The 21,073-nt window shown below is 46.3% G+C and overlaps 1 protein-coding gene across 1 annotated transcript in view; it reads left to right on the top strand.

Annotated features, from left to right (window-relative positions):
* Nucleotides 1-21,073, top strand: part of LOC147700525 (uncharacterized) — a 319,009-nt gene that overhangs the window by 11,608 nt on the left and 286,328 nt on the right. Inside the window, exons 2-3 of the mRNA XM_086929115.1 lie at nt 3,221-3,347; nt 11,030-11,140. Of these exons, the coding sequence (XP_086785241.1) occupies nt 3,221-3,347; nt 11,030-11,140 (238 nt within the window). The remainder of the gene's footprint in view (nt 1-3,220; nt 3,348-11,029; nt 11,141-21,073) is intronic.

Below are 21,073 nucleotides of genomic sequence, written 5' to 3'. Positions count from 1 at the left end.
AAACATCTATTTGCAAGTTCAAACTATTTTTTGACACCATTAGGAGTAACCAGGAATACAAAATCAATACTCAGAATTTGAATCCAGAAAAGGATTCATGCAGCAAAACAAAATAGTTACCAGGAGGAGTTGTTTTGCAGCTTGAAGAATTTTATGGATTTATATGCGACCCTCTACCTCCTCAGTGTATAAAATGAGGTGAGACAAAGATGGAGAAGATTATGCTATTTCAAAACAACAGTGGTCCCATGCACAAGAAATGTTTTTTAGGCAATAAATATAGACACAAGCGATTCTATATTCAGTATGACGTGTCCAGCCGGACAGAGGTCTCAATCTTTACTTAATTAAAAATTGCACGGAAAAGAATTCCTTCAACAGATCACCAGTGTGGGCACAAGCCTGTACCCAGACACAGACCGATCAATACAGAGAGGTGAACAAGAGACAAAACAGGGCTTTTAAGGCAAAAGCTGCAGTTTTCCAAATGCACAGAAATTTCAAGCAAGCACCTTCACATATACATAACATATAATTCACGTTTTTGCATAAGGTGCATAAAAGGTCGACGGTCTTTCGGTCCCACTACTTAATCATGGGGACTATCATCAGGACATTTATTAAATGCCTATAGGTTGAAAGCCTCTAATGCCTAAGAAGGGAAGAAGGGAGAAGGCATATACACATTTAGTTACAAACGCTCACATAACATAGAGTCATTGGTGACTGTGATGGTGGTTTCGATACGCAGTGGTGTAGCACATATCGCAAGAGTGAAGTGACAGAATTCTAATCTGTGATACAAGACCGGCAGTGACTCTGACGGGTGAACAAGCGTCGGCGTCAAAATAGTGAGGTCTCGGGTATTAATGCAGTGTTGGTGGTTGGTTCCGTTTCGGCAAGGGTGTATCCATTGCACAAGTAGTATTTAATATCAGCACGTTTGAGTGGAGCTGATTGAATGACTAAAGTGGTGAATTGTTTAAAAGGGCAAGTTTCTTGCGGCGAGTGATAGAAGTAAAACAGTAAGGCGGGGTGCACTAGGTATCTTTAAAAAAATTTGATGGTGAGGCGACACAATCGGCAGAAGAGCCGAGGTTGAATAGGAACGGTGAAGTGCATTTAAGCAGTGCAATCGGCGCATCGTAAAACATTGCTGGGTTAGTGGCGGCGCAGTGAGTAAGGAAATGAGACAGGCTTACCGAGGGGGGAAGGAGCCCCGGTATGCTTGGACTGAGAGCAGTGGAGAAGGGTGGAAACAATTACGGGGTTGCCTTGATGAGGCGGTCGAGGATGGGCTGCCCTAGGGGTGAAAGAGGCGATGGTTGTTACCGGAACAAGGGAACCGCTTAAGGGGACAAGCACATGAAAATAGCTCTTACTAGGATCGGGAGCTTAATCACAACCGCGCCCACTCGTGGGTCGGTGCACGGTGTGGAGGAAGTGCCTGTAGGGGAAAGGCGGGCGATTAGCACTCCATAGGGTGAGGAGTTGGGGTGGAAATAGCGGTGCTGCGGAGCGGGGCTTACCGGTTCAGTCGGCTCAATTGGCTTCCTAGCAATGCGGGTTGTGATAGCAGGGAGGCGTAACATATGAAGAGGTGAAGGGTCCCTGATAGGCTGCCACAAAGTGGGGCATAGACATAAAAGATGGCTAAGGCGCGAGGCAGCCATGATGGAATGGTGAAATAGCTGGGAAGGGATGGGGCATGGACATAGACGATGGCTCGTCGCTGCCATACTGAAGTAGAGAAAAGAAGGGAAAGAAAAGGAGGGTAATGGAAATTGGAAAGAAATTAAAGTGCACTGTGTGAAGTGAGGGTGACAAAAATTAACAGTACTTGTGTAGATCTTAATATCACAACAGAAATTATCCATTTGATAAGCCACAATACTAATCACAGAGCAGACATGATGTGAGGGAAGCCAAGGAGGGCTTATGGCAAGGTAGTAAACTTCTCATGAGGGTTCAGTTCAGAGTCAAGGCTATCCATTTGGAGGACCAGGAGGGCTCTTAGATCAGGGCAGTCCAATCCTCTTGAAGGTTTAGTCCAGAGTTTAGACTGTCCGTTTTAAGTATCTATTTTAGCTCTTCTTTGTTAAGCATTCTTGTCAGGTCACCACCTCTTGGTGGTACGATCACTTGGCTGATCACAGTCCAACGAACTTCATTTTCACTATGCCCTTTGTCAGTAAAATGTTCAACCAAGAAGATTATGCAACATTAAAGACGCAGAGGAAGCTAACTAACACAGGAAGTCGCCGAGGGGGAAAAATAATCTGAAGATGGCGACCAGGCACAGGGACTTCCGGGGCGCACATCTGATGTCATAGTAGAATTGGACATCAAATGGCTACAGGCTACGCCCTGCAACACAAAAAGAGAGAGCAAACATTTGCAATACAATAGCTCTCGCATTACTGAAAGTTCATCAGAGGTTACAAAAGTAGAAAAGGCGGTACTAAGGAGGGACTACTCTGCCTATTCACAAATCAAAAGTAAACCTTTAGAAAGGACAGTAACAGAAGCCAATTGAAACGATGGGCGGAGCTTCAAGTTCATACCTGAATACCGCATGTCTCGAAGAGATATTGCAATTGCTGCCTACGCGAGACCTAAAAAAGGGACTAACTCAGATTCCAAACCCAACCACTGGATGGCGGGATAATGCACATGCAATGTGAAATCTGTTTATGATTTGTGTCTACTAAAATATTGATCATTTAATTTGTGTGATCTTTTAATTCTTTATTATTGTGTTTTAGTTTTATATGTATTTGGGTAATCAAGGTGAACTGCGAATTAATGTTTTAATGATTCTGTTTATTTATAGTCCCCTTATATGTTGTATTCTTTACTGTTTGCCAACTTGTAAAGTTTATACTGATTACAATTAAGCTTACCTTATATGCCTGCAGGTTGAGGGAGAGTGTCTTAAGGTAGTGGTTTGTGGTTGCCCGTAGAAGACCCATTTTGGCAAGGTTAGATTATGCATGTGTTTTACGTCTAGGCCCTGGCAATGCAGAAACCTCCAACTGTGATGCATTTTTAATAGTGTTAACTGTTCTACTTTTGTCAGATTAAATGTGGCTAACCCAGAAGCTCATGGAAGGAAAATACCATACTTTACAAATTATCTTCATTCTCTAGTTCATCTTTCTGCAGTGTAGTTAATGAACATGCCATTCATCTCTATTATTTTTACAACCTGTTCTTCCAGGCTCCAGTTACATTCCAGGATTTTGCTGCTGGTTTCTCTGTCGAGGAGTGGAAGCTTTTGCACACATGGCAGAGGGAGCTGTACAGAAACCTAATGAAGGAAATACACCAGGCCTTCACCTCGCTGGGTTAAGTAACACTTAACTTTAGTCTTAAACTTGCCTAATACATAAAATCCCCTTCCTGTTTTCATGCTTTTGATGCTCAGAATTGGTTTTGATTTGTATCTTTAAACTTTAATGAATTCTGTACTAGATCCCTCTCAAAAGGCAGCTTACGGTCATGCAGATTAACCTTACACCCATGTACAAGAAGTGAAGCACAATTTGTAACCAGTTTCTATGGCTCACCTGCAGAGGTTTGTTGAAGGCATGTCAGTATGTTGGTCTCATGGCCGGGAGCTAATGTTGGACTTAGAGAGCTTAGAAAATACAGCTGAAGCAAATGCTCCATCCATAACTTACCCATATCCTTTAGCCATCTAGTTCATAGAATCTTGGCCCAGCCTCTTAGCCTGCCTGCTAAGGCTATGCTATGGCTTTGCCAGTGTAGCATCCTGCCTGAAAGAATCCTTGCTGTGAAGAACGCTATGTTCTCAAAATATGCTATGGTTGGATAGTGTTATAGTGTCAGTTTAAGCAGTTGGCTGGTAGTTACTTCCTTGTATAGTATTCCTAAAATAATCTTCTTTCGTTTCAACTTACTTCATTTGATTGGTGATGAGCAGGTACTTTCGGATTAAAACACCTCCTAGTTGATGTTTGTGAACGATCTGTGGCAAGGCCAGCAACCATTTGGGGGGAGGAATTTGGTCCATGCGGGACCTCTCCTTTGTTGAAAAAATTGTGTCTTGTAGCCCGGGAACACTATTAGACACTCACAAACGTACTGTGTTCCATACGATATTTACAGGTGTAGTGTGTATTGCTTTCTAAAAGTAACTGGGCTGTGTAGACACACGCTGACCAGCGATTTACGGCCTGTGGAACGCAGTTGAAGTGTGGCCCCATTTACCATTGACCGGTTTGCACCACCAATTATGTGACTACTAGTATATGCCACCATGTACATGCGCAGTACCTTTAGACCTTGGAGGGGCAAAAGACAACATAGCTCTCATTATGGATACTGTCTCAAAATGCATGGAACTGCTTTCTGGTGAATGCTTCAGGTGCATGAAGCGTGCAGGATTGATAAATGAGCCCCTTAATGTGACAGGGTGAAGCATGGTGGCGCAGCCAGAGAAAAGTCGACCACAGCAAAGCTAGCAACTGCAGGTATTACTAGAAGAAGGATTGCTATAGCAACATTAGCAGCTGCAGGCATTCCTGGAAGGAGGATCGCTATAGCAACATTAGCAGCTCAGGCATTCCTGGAAGAAGGATCGCTATAGCAACATTAGCCTCTGCAGGCATTCCTGGAAGAAAGGTCGCTATAGCAACATTAGCAGCTGCAGGCATTCCTGGAAGAAGGATTGCTATAGCAACGTTAGTAGCTGCGGGCATTTCTGGAAGAAGGATCGCTATAGCAACATTAGCAGCTGCAGTCATTCCTGGAAGAAGGATCGCTATAGCAACATTAGCATCTGCGGGTATTCCTAGAAGACTGATCGCTATAGCAGTGTTAGCAGCCGCAGGCATTCCAGGAAGAAGGATCGCTATAGCAACATTAGCAGCTGCAGGCATTCTTGGAAGAAGGATCGATATGGCAACATTAGCAGCTGCAGACATTCCAGGGAGAAGGATCGCTATAGCAACATTAGCAGCTGCAGGCATTCCTGGAAGAAGGATCGCTAGAGCAAGATTAGTAGCTGCAGGCATTCCTAGAAGAGGGATCGCTATAGCAACTTTAGCAGCTGCAGGCATTCCTAGAAGAAGGATCGCTATAGCAACATTAGCAGCTGCGGGCATTCCTAGAAGAAGGATCGCTATCACCACATTAGCAGTTGCTGGCATTCCTAGAAGAAGGATCGCTATAGCAACTTAGCAGGTCAGTCATTCCTGGAAGAAGGATCGCTAAAGCAGCATTAGCAGCTGCAGGCATTCCTAGATGAAGGATCACTTTAGCAATATTAGTAGCTGCAGATTTTACAAGGAAGTTCTGAAGGTGTTGTCCCTCCTACTTATTTTATTTTTGTCCCCTTTGTGCCTCCTAATTTTCATTTATTTTTGTGTCCACTACAATTTTTGGTGTTGTCCCTAGAATTCGGAGTGCCTTCTTATCCCTATAACATTTTTGGAGGCCTAGGTGCTCTTTTAAAATGGTGAATACAGAGACACACAAAATGGTGGCTTGTAACTGCCACATTTTTACCTCAGGGACCTGAGCCATAGGACTACACTGGGAAGGCTCTAGAACCTTCCAGCTGATTCCAGTAGCCAGGGCCCAGTCTATAAAAGGCCAGAACCAGGGCGGCCATTTTAGAGTGACCAGAGAGCCTGAGTGAAGCCTGGTGAGGAGTGAAGCGTTAGTGTGGGGAGGCAAGCACACTGATAGGAGATAGACTGTCCCTTGGGCCGCCTGCTCTACCTTGCTGACATGGCCCCCTACCTACTGACTGAGCCCTGACATCACTTAGTCACCTATAGGCCTCTGAAGCCGTTAGACATCCTGTGAAGAGATGTAGATAACTGGCTGGGGGAGTCACCAGGGAAAAGACCTGACTAAAAAGAAGATTGTTCAGCTTTCGTTTTCTCCTTTTGAGTGACCCCGCCTGAACCGCTCCCTCAGGAAGTGAGGAGTTAAATACATCCTCGCCACCTCCCCTGAGAGTCCTCTTGGCCATAGGAAAGTGTTGAGGAAAATAGTCTTCCCTGGTAGCGATTGGCGAGTGACGTCCCCGTCACTGGACTACTACCGCTGATTCCTGGGCCCCTGTTGGCGAGAACTAGCGGGGAGGGCCTGTCTGGGGTCAGCAGGGCAGTGAACTTGGAGGCCAGCATTGCGGAGGACAGTGAGGGCAGGCGAGCGAGTATCCGGAAGAAGGTAGGCGTGAAACTGAAGGAGGCCGGCCTGCGTATCTCCCTCCCCCCTCTGACGAATTAGGCGAGGGCGGGACACGGAGCTGTGAGGAACGCAGAGGGAGTCGCGGCGTAGCTCCGGCCCAGTCAGCTGCAGCGCTGGGGTCGGAATCACCACAGAGCCGTGGTACCTGTGGACTGAGGTGCTAGCGGGGTCGAGTGAGAAGCCGAGACGAATCCCACAACAACACGGTAAGGCCGTGAAGCGAAGTGCGGGGCCCCAGGGTCTGAGAGGGCCTCGCAGCTGACTACGGAGTTGTTGAGGGAGGGGAGAGTCTGCTGAACCCAGGTTAACAGGCCTCAATCACATACTGAAAGTCGTCGGAAAAAAAGGCCAGGAAATAATCACCGGGCTTGGGGCTATTTCTCCCCCATCTGTTAAGCGGCTAATTGTACCAGTCTCCAAAAGTGTGTGACTCCGTGACTGACTTACTTTACCTGCTTAATAAGGTCGCCTGCAGGAAAGCATTCTACTGATTGAAGGGTAAACTACTGCTCATGGAGGTCGGGGTACCAGAGGTGTCCCGGGGGTCGAAAGGTATTGGTTGGGGGGGGGTTACCTCTCTTATGCCAATCAATTAGTGCCAAAGAACGGAACTGTAAAATCTTGCTATTACACTCTGGGTAGAGCGATCTATAAGGCTGTATGTGAACATTAAGACATCCTGCCTGTTGTCATTCAAAGCTCCAGCCACATGATCCTTGGTATTATTGTGCTAATAGTGGAACCGTTTGCTGAATGCCTGTATCTTCTGGCTTATAATTACATTGAGACCTCAAGGTTAATGAGCATCCTAGCCTAATTGTAAGGAAGTTCTATACTCGCTGAATACCTTAACTAAAACTTTGAAATATATACTGCTCGCATAAGGCGCAGGAGTTATTACAGAGCTCTCCTTTTAGAAAGAAGGGGAGAAAAGTGTTATTAATGCTTTATGAAATTGTGCTGTTGCTAATACTCAAATGTGAAGCTATTTAATGTACTGAACCTAAAGTCTGCTAAGAAACAAAGAGAATGTTATTTTATAAAGCAACCTGTATTTTTCTAAACTGGTGTAGTGTCATTTATTTTAGTGGTTGAGCGCTTGGTTACTGTAGGTGAGGGATGTGAGCACAACACAATTGCCTTTGAGATTAGCTATTCCGGCTCTGTGCCAGGCTACCCTATGTGGACTGGTAACCCCAGGTCCGACAAAAACCATCAAACAATCTTATGTGAATAAAATATTGACTCTTAGTATTACACACATAGATGCGCGCTCACACTTTTGTCTCATTGCTTTTTCACACTCAGTGCAAAATAGTATTGTCTGCACCTCACGTTTCTGAACACTTTCAAAAAATTATCTCTTATTTGGGAAGAGTGAAAGGGGGACTTTGAAGCCTAAGTAGAGGCTGTTGGAGGGGACATGTTCGTAGCTGTAAGGAAATTGGTCTTGTTGAAGCATTACTGAGGGGCAGTGGGGCACTGTGTGGTAAAGCTTTCATCGTCTCCTCTGGAAGAAGAGGAAGAACGTGATGATAATGAATTGCCCATTTACAAGTTCGACATGCAACTCTGGAATTTTGTGCTATATGTTAGAGCAAAATGTGTTTATTGATTTTGGAACTAATTTTGCGCTAAAAACAAAAGCACAGTGAACAACAGCTGCTCGCATTTCATTGTTCCCAGGCCTTTGCAGTAAATTTCGACAGTAAATGGCACATTCACCATAATTTTTTACAGCGTAAGACGTGAAGCGACATAAGGACAGAATTTTGTGTAATAAGGATAATCCAAAATTCCTGAAATTACGCTGGATCAATTTTAATTTTGCCTTCTCTACTTCTGGATATGGTGAGAGGGCAATTGGTGGTAGAAGAGTTGACTGTGTAATAAAATATACAAATCATAAAAATATCGGACAATCTAGATCAAAGGTTAAGAGAGATGCCAGTGACATCTATGAGTGAAATACAAGCCATAAAGAATAAAACAGAGGGTTGGCTGAATTAATATACATATAACTAAATTGAAATTCAACAACACTAACAGAATTAGTAGCTCTCAATGTTTTTCATTGAGCATAAGTAGCTCGCAGTACAGGTTGGAGACCCTTGCACTAGCTTGTTGGCGTGGAGTAAGCTGCTTTAGGAAATACCTGTGGGCAATGTAATTCATTGTTAGGGCAACCTATCACTTTTTGCTAGAATTGTTCACCGCTAAAAGTGCTGAAAGGGTGTCTTTGGAATTTCTTGCTGGTTTTGAGAACGTAAGACTGGTACATTGGAGTAGAGTACATACCACAGAATAAGAATGTGTTCGTTGAGTGTTTTTCGAGATTACCTGTAAGGAAGGAAATTAAAGAAGATTGAGGAAGAAGATCAGTGTGTTACAGTGATGGAACAATAAGCAACAAATGGTTGCATTTCTGAGGATTTGAGACTACGTGTTGTAAGGTGTAATCATGTCTTCAGTAACGTTTGTGTACGTATGTCTATTGTCTGACCCTTGAACGGTGGTGTGGTGTGAAGAAAGAGAAACATACATGATTATCAATGTAGGGCTTTTGTATGAAAGTGATATTGTGCTTCGGAAAAAATGGCTGATTGTGCCGGAAGAGCTGAGGGAAAATATCCTGCCAATGGCTCTCAAAGGCCAGGTTTTTATGCCACTGAGTGGTGCATTTGGCCGACTCTATGGCCAGGTTGGATTTCAATGAACAGGAAAAATTCAGAAATTGGTTTACTGGTGTACAGAGTCAAAGTTCTTCGAAAACCATCAACTACCCTCTAGTAGTGAAGAAGATTGCACTGGGTCTTTTAAGGGCCTTAATGTTGTTTGAAAAGCATTCCTAAGTATACATTGCCATTTCAGTCGGGTCGAACTAGTTGAGTTTTCTAAGGAATCATTTTTAAGATAATGCCCTCCTGAAATGTAAATACTGGACTATAGTGGGCAATCAGTTTCCATTAAAAAATGAGAGCATTTAAATGACAGTGGAATAAATTAAGTCTTCTTTTTATGACCTGCAGGACAATGTGTTATTTGACGGTGGAACATGGTACTCAAAGAAGAGTTGCACATGGCGGTTTGTGAAAGCGGTGATTGGCGCACGACAGACTGTAAAGGCAGAATATACAAATGCATTGCGGTTTCACCTTATCCAGAACTCAAGCAGGGGCGTAGACATTTGTCGCAGTTTTCTAAATACCCCATTTATGCTTTTGTCTCCATGGGTGCCCACAATATGCCGGGGATTATCACCATTCGGCAGGACCAGTGCTACCAGGAATTACTGTTAGAAATCTTAAACTTCATAGGAAATCATGGTCTGGCTCTAATTCACCCGGTACCTTGTCTACTCTCAGCTCTGCGATCCCAGTCCTTGAGAACCACATGATTGGCGTGAAGGGAATGCATAGATGTTGTCTTCCCTAATTTAATGTTCTGGATCGAATTCCTGGCATAAATAGACCCCCCAAACATGTTTTGAACTCTCTGCTGTCTCAAGAGTATGACTTATTCATTCATTACATTATTGACTAACTCATGTGTGAGAAAAAAGCCTTTAGATTGACTACTCTGGGTGTGAAGAATTGACATTGTCTCCCTAAAGTAAGTGAAGATATGTTATCTGCAAACAGATATAACAGTTTACTCCGTAAATCGATCCTAATATGTTGTCTAACTGAAATCTGTTGCTGGGAAATTGGGAAACCACCAAGAGCCTGTTTATGAGTTTGACGATCCAATTGACTGCCAAACCCAGGGTGGCAGTGCTGCAACTGCCGCACTGGCGGTCCGACATCCCTATAATGAGTTTGGCAGCCGTACCGCCATTGGCCGGGGATCCGTGATCCCTCGTACGTGGCATGGCGGTCATAGGTTCCCAATATGTTGGAGGTGCCCATTCAGCACTTTCAAGCATATTAGGGTGTTGCCTCAAGGCCTGGGGATGCATGCAGGGGGGAACATGGAGGCAGGAACGGGCGTTGGTGCTCTGCAGCACTGCCTTGCTAGGTCTCACATATGAGCCTTAGCACAGCACTGCTGTGGGGCTGCCCGCCAGGCCAGGAGAAAACTCCTAATCTGCCAGGCAGTCGAGTTTGGCGGTGTGGGAGTGGCATCGGGGTACATCATTTCTGAGGTACCATACCATAGAAAATACCTCATTGCAGAAAGGATTAAATGTCAATGTAAACACAATATGCCTACACCATTCCCACTCACAGTCCCCATTCAAACTTACTTTACTCAAGCTAATACTGTGCTGAAAATGAAGACGCAGCAATGAACTGCCAAAACACTGTTAACTGCAAGACGCTGCAATTTACCAAGACGCTGCAATTTACCAGTACGAGTTACCACAAAAAAAAACAATGAGAAAACATACCCCTTTCATTCCAACGAAAAGTAGGGCTGTGCTGCCTGTAAATTTGTTTAACATAGTTCTTCACAGTCCAACTATAGTTCTCCAGCCACACCGAAGGAACAGCGCAAAACAAGAATCCACCTTGTCAAGGACAGAACCTTCACGGACAAATGTTGTATAGGGAATGGCACAGTGATCAGTCCAAGAGTGTGGTGGGGGCTGGTTGTGCAGGTTTGTGACTGTTGCGAGGATAAGGACCAATGTGTTGCCCTTGGAGTGAATTCGGGTGGTGCTATGGTGTTTATTACTAGGTTTTTACGCAGATTCGTCTAATATTTTGTAGTATTTGTCTTTGTACTGTACTAAAATTTTTGGCATGAGAACAAACATATAATGAATTGTAGCTCACTAACAATCCTTTTCTTTCCACCTCAGGCCCTATGATCGCTGCCTCTGTGTTTTCATTAAGCGAACAAGTAAAGAAAGGTCGAAGCCAAGAGGACGACCAGAACATGGAAAGAAGAAATCACAACAGCCATCAACAAAGTGAGTGAATGATTAGAAATGTTTCATCTACTTTCTGATGGAGGTGGCGCAGGGTGTGTTCTGCACAGACAAAGGTGCATCACTGCTGTGCTCTTTGCCCTTCCGGGCAGAGTAAAATTAGGGATATGTTTAGGATCATCTTCACCTCTCGTGATCTTGGTTCTAAGGTAAATGAGTTGGCATTGAGGTAATCATCAGCCATATGTGAGCTAGTACAACATATTCAGAAGTGCAAGCATTTACACATGACCATTCTTACCTTGCCTTCAGTGGCAAATAATCTGCTTTCACAATTCCATTTTCTAATGCTGTGAACCAGTGGTTCCCAAACTTTTTACTCCTGAGGACCCCCATTGAGTCACGACAAAAAGCCGGGGACCCCCAAGCAATTTGTATGATTTAAATTTCCAATATTAAAACAGTGATTCAAAACCAATAAACACGTGTGCACACAAAACAAATACTCGAATTTCTAAGGATTTAAGTATTTTATATTTTATTTATAAAATTTAATATAGCGCGAACAAGACCCAAGAGGGTATCAGAGCGCTTTACATTTAGGATTGTTGCGTTACAAGTTACATCAGATACAAGAGCATAGTAAGGTACAGTGCACACAAACAATGTTTCAATAATTCGTAGGAGGGAGGGGAGGAAGGAGTAATAGGGGGGAGACGACGAGGAACTATGCCCAATGTCCGGCTGGGTAGGTGACGGTCAAGGGCGAAACCAGGGCCAATCTCCTCATCAGCTGTCAAGCAGCTCCACCGGTCATCAGCCATGTTGCTCCGGTCTCATCGTTCAGGAAAAACCAGTTTTTCATTTATTTGATTTGCGGAGGTTATAAAGCGCTGTCTAGACCCGGAGGTATCAAAGCGCTTCACCTGGGGATTGTTACATTATAAGGTACATCAAAAAGATTATAAAGCGCTGGCTAGACCCGTAGGTATCAGAGCGCTATAACAGAGGAACATTGCGTCACAAATTACAGCAGTTGCAATAACGTAATAATGTACAGTAAACAAAACAATAAGGTTGAGAGAATTCCTAGGAAAGGAGGGGAGGAAGGAGCCATAGCAGGGAGATGAGGAAGAACTGTGCCCATTGTCTGACTGGGTAGGTGACGGTCGAGGGTGAAACCAGGGCCAATCTCCTCATTAGTTGTCTAGCAACTCCATCGGGCATCAGCCATGTTGCTCAGGTCTCAACATTCGGTAAAAACAGTTTAGAATAGATTTATAGGCTACGAGGATAGAAATAAGAGAAGAAGGTGGGGGAGGGCATAGACACAAGACCGAGAGGAAGCTGAAGACACAGCGGGGTGAACTATGTCCAATGTCCGGCTGGGTAGGTGATGGTCAAGGGGGTGAAGCCGGGGCCAATCTCCTCTACAGCTATCTAACAGCTCCACCGGGCATCAGCCATGTTGCTCAGGTCTCAGCGGTGCACATCAGTGTACTAGCGGCCCCCTGGCTCACTCACAGCTTTGACTCTGTTGCCCCGCTCAAACGCATCACCTCCAAACGCGACAAAGACGCCAATCGGTGGTTTAATAATGAGCTTAAAACCACCAAATTAATTGTCCGTCGCGCAGAGCGGGCCTGGAGAAGAAACTACTGCCCCACTTTGAAACTGGAATACACCAACATCCTGAGCCAGTATAAAAAAGCCATCTTGGAGGCCAAAACATCCTACTTCTCTTCGAAAATCCTAGCAGCAGAGAACCAGTCCAAAGAGATTTTTTCCATCGTCCACAACCTGGCGTTCTCGGACAGAACTACTCTCAAACCAGCCCCTTCCGAAGATCTCTGTCTCTCTCTTAACGATTATTTTATTCACAAAATTACCACCATTAAGGCCAACATCCCCCCTCCCTCCCCATCTTTTGTTGATCCTCAATGTCCTTCCCCAAAAGGTGCACTAATCTCCTTTCCCCCTATCACTCGGGAAAGTCTGACCTCTGTAGTGCCACTGATCAAATCCGGCTCTCCGCTTGATCCCTGTCCTGCCCACTTCCTCCGCCACGTCTTGGTCTCTTGCCCAGACCCTCCCCTCCACCTCCTCAACAGTTCCCTCTCTCAAGGCATAGTTCCCAACTCCATGAAATCCGCGGTCATTGTGCCCATTCTGAAGAAACCGGGGGCAGATCCCTCTGTCCCGGCCAATTTCCGCCCCATTTCCCTTCTACCTTTCCTGGCTAAGGTGCTTGAGCGCCATGTCACCTGCGCTCTGAGTTCCTTTGTGGAGAAACACGGTGCCCTTGCCCCCCGTCAAGCCGGTTTTCGCCCCGCACACTCTACGGAGTCTGTTGTTATGTCGGTCCTTGACACCCTCAGGGAGGGTATGGACACTAATCAGCACCAGGCGCTTGTGCTCCTCGATCTCTCAGCCGCTTTCGATACGGTGGACCACAACACCTTACTTTCCCGTATCGCGGCGGCGGGGATCGGGGGGAGTGCCCTGGTCTGGTTGTCCTCCTTCTTGAGTGACCGCACCCAGGCTGTCCGCCTGGGTGACTACACAGCGGACACCCGAAGAGTTCAGTGCGGGGTTCCCCAGGGTTCCTCTCTCTCTCCCCTCCTATTTAATCTGTATATTGCCCCTCTTATTTTCTCTCTTCAACAGATGGAGGTCACCGTATTTAATTATGCGGATGACCTCCAGCTGGTTTTCAATCTCTCTTCTCCTTCTGCCACACTTAACTTTCAAACTGTTATGCTTCATATCAGGGACTGGATGAACCACAACCACCTTAAACTCAACCCTGATAAAACAGAACTGGTGTTGACGGGTGGTCCATCCAGTCCCTGGTCCCCTCTCTTCTGGCCCCCTTCTCTTGGTCCTTCTCCTGTTCCCTCTCCTTCAGTCAAAACTTTAGGCATAAAACTCAACTCTCAACTCACCCTTCACTCCCAGGTTAGCTCTGTGGTATCTTCTTCCTTTCTCTCACTGCGTACTATTCGCAGGGTGTCCCGATTCTTCACTTTCTCCGCACTTAAACTCATCATTTTGGCCATGGTGGTGTTCCGCCTGGATTACGGGAACGCCCTGTATGCCGGCATCCCTGCATACAGCCTGCGTCGCCTTCAACAAATACAGAACCAGGCGGCCCGCCTGGCCTTCAATCTCCCTAAATTCCACCACTCTACCCCTCTTTTGAAATCTCTGCACTGGCTCCCCGTGCGAGCTAGAATTCAATTCAAGCTCGCATGCATTACTTTCCTGGGCCGCTCCAGTTCGGCGCCAGCCTTCATCTCCTCTGAGATTGTCCCTTATGTCCCCACTAGGGCTCTACGATCCTCTACCCAGTCCCTCCTAACCATCCCACGCTTCCGGAGAAAGAAGTGGGGTGGATCTAAATTTGCTGTCCTCGCCCCTACCCTCTGGAATTCCCTTCCCCTTGAACTTCGCTCCATCCCCCTCTATTCGCAATTCCGTAAAAGCCTCAAAACCCATTTTTTCACAAAATCCTTTGACTAATTGCCCGTTTTGACCTCCCTACCTTCACCCTCAGTCCCCGTTAGCTATAGCGCCAAGAAGCCGCTGGTATACGTGCGCTTAACAAGAACTTTTAAACTCAAACTCAAACTACTTTCTTTAATCTTTCTTTCCTCACAGTCAGGCTTTATTATATAATCTCACTTATTTTAATAGGTTCTTGCAGCTTTGATAATTATTTATTTTCAGTCGATCATTTTAGGTTTATCTGTATATAACTATATTATGTTGAGTTGCTGTTCCAGTTCTTATGGCCATTTATAAGAAAGGCATACTGCTTTGTTCAGAAACCAGAAAGCAATTGGTTTATGGTCCATAAAAAGACATCTCTTTCCCAAGCAATGACCAACCTGAACAAGACTCTGGGTGAAGGAGACACTATTCATACCTGAATGTTACACTGGCGGAAACGGGAAGAAATAGCTCACTGTGATGAAATAGAGCACATTATCTCTGCTCTCCTCCATTCCAAATGGCTAAAAAGATTATATGACGAAACCGAAGAATGCACTCACAGAAATCCAGTAATAAGAATCGAGTGTGCCATCTATCCTTATTTCTACAGTGACCCCTGTGGTTTCTTTACAAGGGCTGAAACTGTATGCATGCATCTGATAAGCCTCACACCCTGCCTTAACTCTAGTGCAATAGTTAGGGAAGCCACAGTCCACAGTACAACCAATCGGTAATAGTAGGCTAGTGAAGCTAACACTTTCTGCTAACACTTTGTGAGGTATCTGAAAAACAACATAAAACTTCAGAAAATTTCTGGAGTTCAAATTGTGACTTTTCAACAGACCTGAAAGCATAAGACCTGTAAAAACTGCATGAACCAGGCCATCTTCCCAACAATCACCATGAAAATCACAAGACCGTTTTGGTCCATACTGTTTAAGGCCTTTGCATTTTATGGAAGTAAGAGTATAGGAAGAGTTCCTGCCACAACCCTTACTCACCACTCTTGCAATTACCTCCATTTAAACCATCACTACATTAATTTGCAAATGGGGGGAATCCCCATGTTCGAGACATGTTGTCCTGGAAGAGTCTTCGAAGTATCACGAGATAGGTATGTATGTATGTATGTATAAATTATTTTATAGCGCGCTCCGTTACTGGAGAGTATCCTGGCGCGGGTAGAGGAGAGGTAGACAGTCAGACATACAAGAAAAACTTAACTTACACTCTTGAACAGATGAGTTTTCAAATGCTTTTTAAAAACAGCCACTGAGGACATAGATCGTAGCTGGATAGGGAGAGCATTCCAGGCCCGGGCCCCGATCACTGAGATCGATTGGCCACCAAGTCTTGCTCGTTTGAAGCGGGGAAGATACAGTTTGTGCAAGGTGGAGGATCTGAGGGGGCGTGCAGGAACATAGCTGGTAAATCTCTTCCTCAGATACAGGGGGCCTTGATCATGGGAAGCACGAAACGCAAGCACCAGTGATTTAAATAGAATGCGTTGGGCAACCGGAAGCCAGTGGAGCGTGCGCATCTCAGAACGAACGCTCTTCCATCTCGGGATGTTAAACAAGAGTCGGACTGACGCATTCTGGATGATTTGGAGGCGTTTTACCAAATAGGCCGGGATGCCACTGAACAATGCATTTGCATAATCCAGCCTAGCCAGTAGAAGTGCTCTAGCAACCGTCTCCTTAGCATCCCTAGGGAGCAGAGGGAAGAATTTGCGGAGCATTTTTAGGGTAGCGAAACAGGTGCCTGTAAGTTTATTAATGTGGACCTCAAATTTGAGATCCTCTGTGAACCAGATGCCAAGGTTTTTTGCTGGTCTCCCCATCTCTTTTGGGCAAGGAATGTTTGGAGGCCACAGCGAGTTCTTAAACGAGGTGGGGAAGGAACCATAGAAAAGTACTTCAGATTTTTCCTCGTTGCATTTCAACTGGGCCTGAGTTAACCAGCGAAATACAGCGGACAAGCACAGATGAACAACCGCTGTATCCAGATTATCATCCGGCCAGGTAAACAACAGTTGGGTATCATCTGCATACCCTATTATCTTGGCCCCAAACTGTTCTGCCAGAAAAACCAGGGGGGTTATATAGACATTAAACAGCAGGGGGCTAAGAGTAGACCCCTGCGGCACCCCTGTAAGCAGTGGTTTAGGTTCAGAGGCGTGAGGAGGCATCCAGACCTGCTGAGTCCTATCGGACAGAAAGGAGGATAGCCAATCTAGGACAACCCCCCCAATACCAATGAGGTGGCTCCTCCCCTGGACTACAGTGCGCATGGGCATCCTCTCCATCCTCAGATTGTTTTTTTCCGCCATTGGGTTCGGATGTATATTTGTTAACTCAAGTTCGGAATCGATAGAAAACTTTCTTTTTGGCCAAAAGGCCTATAGGTATCGTCGGTATTGTCTTTGCGATCGGTGCCGAGTACTCGTTCCAGCTCGATTCTCGAGCCGGACGTCAAGGAATAGCCGCGTGGCTATTCAGCTCCAAGGGCCCAGTCGACGCCAGAGGCCTTATCGACGATCGAAATGGAACGGAGCCCATTCAAGAGATGTCTCGTTTGCAACTCCAAGTATCCTCACATCGACGTCCACCCGGAGTGCAACAAGTGCCTGTCTCCGGATCACGATGAAGCCAGCTGTATGGCTTGTTCTCGGTCCCGGTCCAATAAAACACTTCGCCTTCGACACGCGGCGCGGAAGGAAGCCCAGCAGACTGCACCTGACCCGGTGAACATCTTCGATGCGGAAGACGATGAAGGGGTCGAGCAGGAAGTTCAAGAGATCCAGTCGGGTCCTGCGTCGGAGATTGACTCCAGTTATGACGCAGAAGATGAGGAGATGGTCGAAAATGACGAAGTCATCGACGAGGTAGGAGACGACGATGAGGCCTTTGGGGCTGTAGAAGATAGCTCGAGCGAGGAGCTAGGCCCGCCCGCTGGTATGGGGGCCAACGCTGAAACACTCGATAAGGCTCAGGTCGAGGGATCGCCACAAGGCCTTACCCGAGATCAAACAAGTAGTTCTACAGCCTCGCTTCAAGGCCCGGCTACAGACAATTCTAAAGAGCCATCGGTTGATCGATCGAAATCGAAACCAACAACATCGGTGACCACAAAACCGAAAGTACCGGAAACTAAATCGAAACCGAAAGTACAAGTTACTTTGATCGGATCGAAAGCTTCTGGACCATCAGCTTCGACACAACAAGAGCGCTATCGATCCGGAGAGATCGCTAAAGGGTGTCGAGCCGAAATCCGGGGCACCGAAGAAAAAGGTCATGGACATCCACCCAAAGAAGTCGGCGCTGAAGACCGTTGACACAAATAAAGGACTCAAAGCGCAGGACGCTACCGATCCTAAGCGTCGACTCGACAAAGCGAAAGTCAGCAAGGACCTCGAGCACAAAACACACCGTGGCTCTAAAGATCCCATTGAGTCGACACAACCATCCGCCTCTTTTTCAAAGCAAGTGTCTGACTCGCTGCAGCGCATAAAGGAAAAAGCTATAGGTGTCGGACCAAAGGCTGCTCCGCCCCCAAAAACAGTCAGTAAGACTCCGAAGGCATCGGCACCGATAAAGTTTATACTGCCGCCGCTGGTGACACCTAAGGCGTTCGCCCCACACACGGGCGTTGAACCGGCCAAGAAGGTGTCCATGGGGAAAAAGCCTACAACTACTGAAGAGGCCACGAAGCATCGACAGCCTCTCCAGGAAGACCAACCGAGGCAATTCATCAACGCTGAAACTGGTAGACTTTCCATTCACACGCGAAAGATTGTCCCAGAACAGCCAATGGAGTCGTGTAAGATTCCATTAAAGAAAAAAAGGGATTCAGCAACATCACCTCTTCTGTCTGAACCTCTGCAACCATATGAACGAGAGCCTGCTCTTTCTTCACCCACACATTCAGATGTGGATGTAGAGGATGCTTACAATGAGGAATATAATTATCCTATCGACACTGATCCAGAAGACCACACTGAACCCTGGACAGACACTGTTGACCCAGGGGAGCCACGAAATGCCCCTGACAGCAATGTCTATGCTGTTAAAACATCACCTACAGAAGACACGGCTGCGTTCAACGCACTTATTGAGAGGGCAGCAAAAAATCACGATGTCCAACTCCATACTGACCCTGTTGAGGAGGACTTTTTATTTGACATCTTCTCAACCTCTGAGAGAACTGTCAAACTACCCATGCTAAAAGGTGTCCTGAAACACGCTGGAGACATCTTTAAGGAGACCACAAGGGCCAGAGTGGTAAACCCTAGGATTGAAAAGAAATACAAACCAGCACCTGGGGACCCTACATATATCAAGGGACAGTTGCCATTGGACTCGCTAGTTGTTTCTCATGCTCGTAAAAGAGCGAACTCGCAAACCACGGGTGATGCTCCTCCCCCTGACAAGGAATCCAAAGTGCTAGAAGCCTCAGGGAAAAGGGTGGCAGCTCAAGCGGCCAATGTCTGGCGAATCTCCAACACACAGGCACTCTTAGCCAGATACGACAGGGCTCTACACTTGAAACCCTGTTACAACACTTGCCAGATGAGTACAAGAAGGCAGCAGAAATGCTAATTCAGGAAGGAAAACTTATTTCCAATGCGTCTATTAAGTGTGCGCTAGACGCAGCAGACACTGCAGCCAGGGCGATTAATACTAGCGTTATGTTACGTAGACACGCCTGACCGAGAATCTCCGGCTTCAAGCCTGAGATACAAACCACCATACTCAATCAACCAGTTAACCCTGATCACTTATTTGGCCCAGAAGTGGACACCACCGTGGAAAAAATTAAAAAGGACACAGAGACTGCAAAGTCTATGGGAGATCTTCAGTCCCAGCAGTTCAGGGGTGGTACTTTTCGTCGCTCCAACAATAGAGGAGCTTCCAGAGGCCAAGTGTCCCAGCAGCCACAATATAGTAAAGGAGGCACGCAGACCACCTACAACAAGACCAATAGGGGTGGCTATCGTGGAAACAGCACCAAGGGCAGAGGCCGGGGAAACAACAACTCCCGATCCTCCGCCACCAACAAACAGTGACGTCTTGTCACTGCCCACCGACCATATAACACCGGTCGGGGGGAGACTACAAGGGTTCCTGCCAGTCTGGAAATCCATCACCACAGACAGGTGGGTGAGGCAGCTTATCCAGTACGGTTATTGTCTGGAGTTAACATCCACTCCACCCAACATACCCCCAAGACACCGTCCTATGTCCGCAGAGCATATACAGTTATTACAGCAAGAGGTAGTCCGCATGCTGCAAAAAGGAGCCATAGAGCTCGTGCCTGTGGAACAAAGAGGTACAGGGGTGTACTCGCTGTACTTCTTGATCCCAAAAAAGGACAGGTCCCTCAGACCCATACTGGACCTCAGGCCCCTAAACGAGTACATCCTGTCAGAACATTTTCACATGCTCACATTACAGCAGGTTCTACCGTTACTCAGTCAGGGAGATTTCCTCGCAACACTAGATCTAAAGGATGCATATTTCCATATACCGGTACACCCGTCACACAGAAAATATCTCAGATTTACCATTCAGGATCAGCATTATCAGTTCAAAGTCTTCCTCTTCAGAGTAACAACAGCACCCAGGGTGTTTACCAAGTGCCTAGCGACAGTGGCTGCACACCTACGGAGACAGAATATTCACGTCTACCCTTATCTGGACGACTGGCTTATCCAAGCAAAGTCGGCCCAGCAACGTGCCACCCACATGTCCCACACCATTCACCTACTTCACAGCCTGGGATTTTCACTGAATTATCCAAAGTCCCACCTTCAGTCCGCCCACGTACGGCAGTACTTGGGCGCGACAATAGACACTCTGGCAGCCAAAGAACAGCCAAATTCAGTGAGGATCAACAGCATTCCATTGCTGATACAAAAATTCAGACCACAACACTCGCTTGCAGCACGAGTGTTCATGCAGTTGATAGGCATGATGGCCTCCTGCATCTTCATAGTCCCGCACGCGAGACTACACATGCGTCCGCTTCAGGTGTGCTTAGCACGTCCGTGGAATCAGGCTCACGGACAATTGAAAGACCTAGTGTTGGTGACCGGTCGCGCATACAACTCTCTGCATTGGTGGAACGCACAAAACCTTTGCAGGGGCCGACCGTTCCAAGAGCCTGTACCACAGATAATACTGACAACGGACGCATCTCTCCAGGGATGGGGAGCTCATGTACTCCACTACACAGTGCAGGGACTATGGACAATACTGCAGAGAAAGATGCACATCAACCTTCTAGAACTGATGGCAATCTTCATGGGGATGAAAGCATTCAAGGTACATTTGTGCAACAAAGTAGTGTTGATCCGGACGGACTACATGACTGCCATGTACTACATACAGAAGCAGGGAGGTACACACTCTCCGCAGTTGTCTCATCTGGCTCAGCGCATGTGGAAGTGGGCCATTCAGAGAAACATCTTCCTCATGG

This window comes from Lissotriton vulgaris, chromosome 7 (genome assembly GCF_964263255.1).
Source record: "Lissotriton vulgaris chromosome 7, aLisVul1.2, whole genome shotgun sequence".
Classification (NCBI taxonomy): domain Eukaryota; kingdom Metazoa; phylum Chordata; class Amphibia; order Caudata; family Salamandridae; genus Lissotriton; species Lissotriton vulgaris.
Note: the sequence above shows the minus strand (reverse complement) of the source record. Positions and strands in the feature narration are given on the sequence as shown.